This window comes from Geotrypetes seraphini, chromosome 7 (assembly GCF_902459505.1).
Source record: "Geotrypetes seraphini chromosome 7, aGeoSer1.1, whole genome shotgun sequence".
NCBI classification, from domain to species: domain Eukaryota; kingdom Metazoa; phylum Chordata; class Amphibia; order Gymnophiona; family Dermophiidae; genus Geotrypetes; species Geotrypetes seraphini.
In genome coordinates this window covers 153,543,587-153,549,586 of record NC_047090.1, presented here as the reverse complement: position 1 = coordinate 153,549,586, position 6,000 = coordinate 153,543,587, and the positions used below count along the sequence as shown (strand labels likewise).

At 43.7% G+C, this 6,000-nt stretch overlaps 1 protein-coding gene across 1 annotated transcript in view; it reads right to left on the bottom strand.

The window, feature by feature from the left end:
• Positions 1 to 1,457: 1,457 nt before the first annotated feature.
• AHNAK2 (AHNAK nucleoprotein 2) overlaps positions 1,458 to 6,000 on the bottom strand; it is a 133,091-nt gene continuing 128,548 nt past the window's right edge. The window contains exons 9-10 of the mRNA XM_033953266.1: positions 4,550 to 5,863; positions 1,458 to 4,367 (exon numbers count right to left, since the gene is read on the bottom strand). Of these exons, the coding sequence (XP_033809157.1) occupies positions 1,458 to 4,367; positions 4,550 to 5,863 (4,224 nt within the window). The remainder of the gene's footprint in view (positions 4,368 to 4,549; positions 5,864 to 6,000) is intronic.

Here is a 6,000-nt window from a genome sequence, read left to right as displayed (position 1 = left end):
ATTTCTTTGGGTTCAGGTAGTAATGTTTCTCCTTCTAGATGTGGCTCCCCGAGAATGTCTTCTTCTAGGCCCTTCCCCTTTTGGGGAGATTTACGGAATGATGGCATTTTTATTTTAAACCTTTTTGCTTTGCTTTTCTCTTCTTTTACTTCAAGATCTCCAGAGGACGGAATACCAACCACAGTGGCTCCTTCCTTGCTTTCAAGTTCTGGCTGTTTGACTTGATGATCGCCTTCGACTGCGGTTCCTGATATTTCAGCCTCTGATTCACTCGATTCTGTTTCATGTTGGCCACGTGTACCCTTTCTGGAGAAGAGGCCAAAGGAAGGCAAGCCGATTTTGGGCATTTTGAAGGAACTTTCTGCCATACCAGGTTCAATCACTGCAGGTGTGATTTCACTTTCAACTGTTAATTTCTTGGTCTCGGCTTCATGCTCCTCCATCTGTACCTCTGGTTTTGCAATTGAAACGTCTATGCTAGGGAGACTAAGATCAACTGTTGGAGCTTTCAGGTCAGGTTTAATAAAGATTGGGAGTTTTACAGAAGGCACTTGCATTTTCCAGGCGGCAGATTCACTTTCTCTATCAGGGACTTTAGGCCTTTACATCCAGTGCTGATGCCTCAATTGGAGCCACTGCAGCTTCCACATCTGCTGCAACTGCTGGTTGGATGACATCTGTTTCTGCTATGGCTATGGGTGCAGCAGCAGCAATGGTCTCTGTATAAGGAAACGCACCAAACTTGGGCATTTGAAGTTTGGGAAACGTAATTGCGCCTTCTAGACCTGAATGTTTTACTTCCTTATTTTCTAGAGACCTTTGAGATGATGCAGTTGCTACTTCAGGTTCCAACTCTTTTCCTTCAGTGGACGGTTGCATGTCTGGTACTCTGAAGTCTTTCACAGTCTCAACAATTAAGGCACTAACATCTGGAAGCTTCTTTTCTATCTCCTTCTGGTATGTCATGTTTGGATAGAATCACGTCGACTGCTGGCAAAGTGGCATCTGCAGTTGATTCCAATTTGGGCAATTCTGCTTTAGGCAAGTGCATGTGTACTTCGCTTGCTGCTGCCTTGACTGGGTCAAAACTGATGGTTTTTTCTCCTGACGTTATCTCCACTTTTGCCTCTGCATCCGGTTTACTCAGCGACAGATCTCCTTCCGCGCTTTGTACACCCATATCTACTTCAGGAGCCCTTGGTTGGGAGGAACCGAAAGAAGTCTTTCTTATTTTAGGTTCTTTTATTTTGCTCTTCTTTCCTTTTATTTCCAGCTCTGTACTGTCCACATCTATATCTGCTTTCTCGTCCTGAGTTTGAGAAAGTTGGATTTCAGCCTCTGCTAAGGTTGAGGGCATAGTTATTTTTGTGTCCCCAGGGCCTGCTTGAACATCCAGTTGGCCAGCAGTTCCCTTTTTGGAGAATGGACCAAATGAGGGTAATTTAAGTTTTGGCATTTTAAAAGAACTCCCTACAGCCTGCCTTCTCAATCCCTGCAGGTTCTATTTGTCCTTCTATTTTCAATGGTTCACTCTGTCCCTCTAGCTCTTGAGTGTGTACCTCTGATTTTAGAGTTGCAATGTCTACTGAAGGTAGACTAATGTCAACCTTTGGTGCTTTCATGTCAGGTTTAGTGAACTGTGAGAGTTTCACGATGGGCATCTGTATTTTATACTCTGCAGATTCACTTTCTCCTTGAGAGGCTTTGGCATGTATATCATCCAGAGAAGGCTCAGCTGTAGAGAGCGTAGTTTCTACATCTGCTGTAAGTGTTGGTAGGGAAATGTCAGCTTCAGGTTTGACTATGATTACAGAAGCATCAATCATTCTTGGTTCAGGAGGCAAAACAGTAAACTTGGGCTTCTCAAATTTGGGAAATACAATTTTGCCTTCAGGTCCTGTAAAGTCAATGCCCTTAGTTTCTGCTGAAATCTCATCAAGCTGTTCTGTAATACCAATTTGTGGTTCCTTTGCTTCTATGGAAACTCCGACATCGAGAGCCTTGATTTCTTTGGGTTCAGGTAGTAATGTTTCTCCTTCTAGATGTGGCTCCCCGAGAATGTCTTCTTCTAGGCCCTTCCCCTTTTGGGGAGATTTACGGAATGATGGTATTTTTATTTTAAACCTTTTTGCTTTGCTTTTCTCTTCTTTTACTTCGAGATCTCCAGAGGACGGAATACCAACCACAGTGGCTCCTTCCTTGCTTTCAAGTTCTGGCTGTTTGACTTGATGATCGCCTTCGACTGCGGTTCCTGGTATTTCAGCCTCTGATTCACTCGATTCTGTTTCATGTTGGCCACGTGTACCCTTTCTGGAGAAGAGGCCAAAGGAAGGCATGCCGATTTTGGGCATTTTGAAGGAACTTTCTGCCATACCAGGTTCAATCACTGCAGGTGTGATTTCACTTTCAACTGTTAATTTCTTGGTCTCGGCTTCATGCTCCTCCATCTGTACCTCTGGTTTTGCAATTGAAACGTCTATGCTAGGGAGACTAAGATCAATTGTTGGAGCTTTCAGGTCAGGTTTAGTAAAGATTGGGAGTTTTACAGAAGGCACTTGCATTTTCCAGGTGGCAGATTCACTTTCTCTATCAGGGACTTTGGCCTTTACATCCAGTGCTGATGCCTCAATTGGAGCCACTGCAGCTTCCACATCTGCTGCAACTGCTGGTTGGATGACATCTGTTTCTGCTATGGCTATGGGTGCAGCAGCAGCAATGGTCTCTGTATAAGGAAACGCACCAAACTTGGGCATTTGAAGTTTGGGAAACGTAATTGCGCCTTCTAGACCTGAATGTTTTACTTCCTTACTTTCTAGAGACCTTTGAGATGATGCAGTTGCTACTTCAGGTTCCAACTCTTTTCCTTCAGTGGACGGTTGCATGTCTGGGACTCTGAAGACTTTCACAGTCTCAACAATTAAGGCACTAACATCTGGAAGCTTCTTTCTATCTCCTTCTGGTATGTCATGTTTGGATAGAATCATGTCGACTGCTGGCAAAGTGGCATCTGCAGTTGATTCCAATTTGGGCAATTCTGCTTTAGGCAAGCGCATGTGTACTTCGCTTGCTGCTGCCTTGACTGGGTCAAAACTGATGGTTTTTTCTCCTGACGTTATCTCCACTTTTGCCTCTGCATCCGGTTTACTCAGCGACAGATCTCCTTCCGCGCTTTGTACACCCATATCTACTTCAGGAGCCCTTGGTTGGGAGGAACCGAAAGAAGGTTTTCTTATTTTAGGTACTTTTATTATGCTCTTCTTTCCTTTTATTTCCAGCTCTGTACTGTCCACATCTATATCTGCTTTCTCGTCCTGAGTTTGAGAAAGTTGGATTTCAGCCTCTGCTAAGGTTGAGGGCATAGTTATTTTTGTGTCCCCAGGGCCTGCTTGAACATCCAGTTGGCCAGCAGTTCCCTTTTTGGAGAATGGACCAAATGAGGGTAATTTAAGTTTTGGCATTTTAAAAGAACTCCCTACAGCCTCCTTCTCAATCCCTGCAGGTTCTATTTGTCCTTCTATTTTCAATGGTTCACTCTGTCCCTCTAGCTCTTGAGTGTGTACCTCTGATTTTAGAGTTGCAATGTCTACTGAAGGTAGACTAATGTCAACCTTTGGTGCTTTCATGTCAGGTTTAGTGAACTGTGAGAGTTTCACGATGGGCATCTGTATTTTATACTCTGCAGATTCACTTTCTCCTTGAGAGGCTTTGGCATGTATATCATCCAGAGAAGGCTCAGCTGTAGAGAGCGTAGTTTCTACATCTGCTGTAAGTGTTGGTAGGGAAATGTCAGCTTCAGGTTTGACTATGATTACAGTAGCATCAATCGTTCTTGGTTCAGGAGGCAAAACAGTAAACTTGGGCTTTTCAAATTTGGGAAACACAATTTTTCTTTCAGGTCCTGTAAAGTCAATGCCCTTAGTTTCTGCTGAAATCTCATCAAGCTGTTCTGTAATACCAATTTGTGGTTCCTTTGCTTCTATGGAAACTCCGACATCGAGAGCCTTGATTTCTTTGGGTTCAGGTAGTAATGTTTCTCCTTCTAGATGTGGCTCCCCGAGAATGTCTTCTTCTAGGCCCTTCCCCTTTTGGGGAGATTTACGGAATGATGGCATTTTTATTTTAAACCTTTTTGCTTTGCTTTTCTCTTCTTTTACTTCAAGATCTCCAGAGGACGGAATACCAACCACAGTGGCTCCTTCCTTGCTTTCAAGTTCTGGCTGTTTGACTTGATGATCGCCTTCGACTGCGGTTCCTGGTATTTCAGCCTCTGATTCACTCGATTCTGTTTCATGTTGGCCACGTGTACCCTTTCTGGAGAAGAGGCCAAAGGAAGGCAATGCCGATTTTGGGCATTTTGAAGGAACTTTCTGCCATACCAGGTTCAATCACTGCAGGTGTGATTTCACTTTCAACTGTTAATTTCTTGGTCTCGGCTTCATGCTCCTCCATCTGTACCTCTGGTTTTGCAATTGAAACGTCTATGCTAGGGAGACTAAGATCAACTTGTTGGAGCTTTCAGGTCAGGTTTAGTAAAGATTGGGAGTTTTACAGAAGGCACTTGCATTTTCCAGGCGGCAGATTCACTTTCTCTATCAGGGACTTTGGCCTTTACATCCAGTGCTGATGCCTCAATTGGAGCCACTGCAGCTTCCACATCTGCTGCAACTGCTGGTTGGATGACATCTGTTTCTGCTATGGCTATGGGTGCAGCAGCAGCAATGGTCTCTGTATAAGGAAACGCACCAAACTTGGGCATTTGAAGTTTGGGAAACGTAATTGCGCCTTCTAGACCTGAATGTTTTACTTCCTTACTTTCTAGAGACCTTTGAGATGATGCAGTTGCTACTTCAGGTTCCAACTCTTTTCCTTCAGTGGACGGTTGCATGTCTGGGACTCTGAAGTCTTTCACAGTCTCAACAATTAAGGCACTAACATCTGGAAGCTTCTTTCTATCTCCTTCTGGTATGTCATGTTTGGATAGAATCACGTCGACTGCTGGCAAAGTGGCATCTGCAATTGATTCCAATTTAGGCAATTCTGCTTTAGGCAAGTGCATGTGTACTTCGCTTGCTGCTGCCTTGACTGGGTCAAAACTGATGGTTTTTTCTCCTGACGTTATCTCCACTTTTGCCTCTGCATCCGGTTTACTCAGCGACAGATCTCCTTCCGCGCTTTGTACACCCATATCTACTTCAGGAGCCCTTGGTTGGGAGGAACCGAAAGAAGGTTTTCTTATTTTAGGTACTTTTATTATGCTCTTCTTTCCTTTTATTTCCAGCTCTGTACTGTCCTCATCTATATCTGCTTTCTCGAACTGAGTTTGAGAAAGTTGGATTTCAGCCTCTGCTAAGGTTGAGGGCATAGTTATTTTTGTGTCCCCAGGGCCTGCTTGAACATCCAGTTGGCCAGCAGTTCCCTTTTTGGAGAATGGACCAAATGAGGGTAATTTAAGTTTTGGCATTTTAAAAGAACTACCTACAGCCTGTTTCTCAATCCCTGCAGGTTCTATTTGTCCTTCTATTTTCAATGGTTCACTCTGTCCCTCTAGCTCTTGAGTGTGTACCTCTGATTTTAGAGTTGCAATGTCTACTGAAGGTAGACTAATGTCAACCTTTGGTGCTTTCATGTCAGGTTTAGTGAACTGTGAGAGTTTCACGATGGGCATCTGTATTTTATACTCTGCAGATTCACTTTCTCCTTGAGAGGCTTTGGCATGTATATCATCCAGAGAAGGCTCAGCTGTAGAGAGCGTAGTTTCTACATCTGCTGTAAGTGTTGGTAGGGAAATGTCAGCTTCAAGTTTGACTATGATTACAGTAGCATCAATCGTTCTTGGTTCAGGAGGCAAAACAGTAAACTTGGGCTTCTCAAATTTGGGAAACTACAATTTTGCTTTCAGGTCCTGTAAAGTCAATGCCCTTAGTTTCTGCTGAAATCTCATCAAGCTGTTCTGTAATACCAATTTGTGGTTCCTTTGCTTCTATGGAAACTCCGACATCG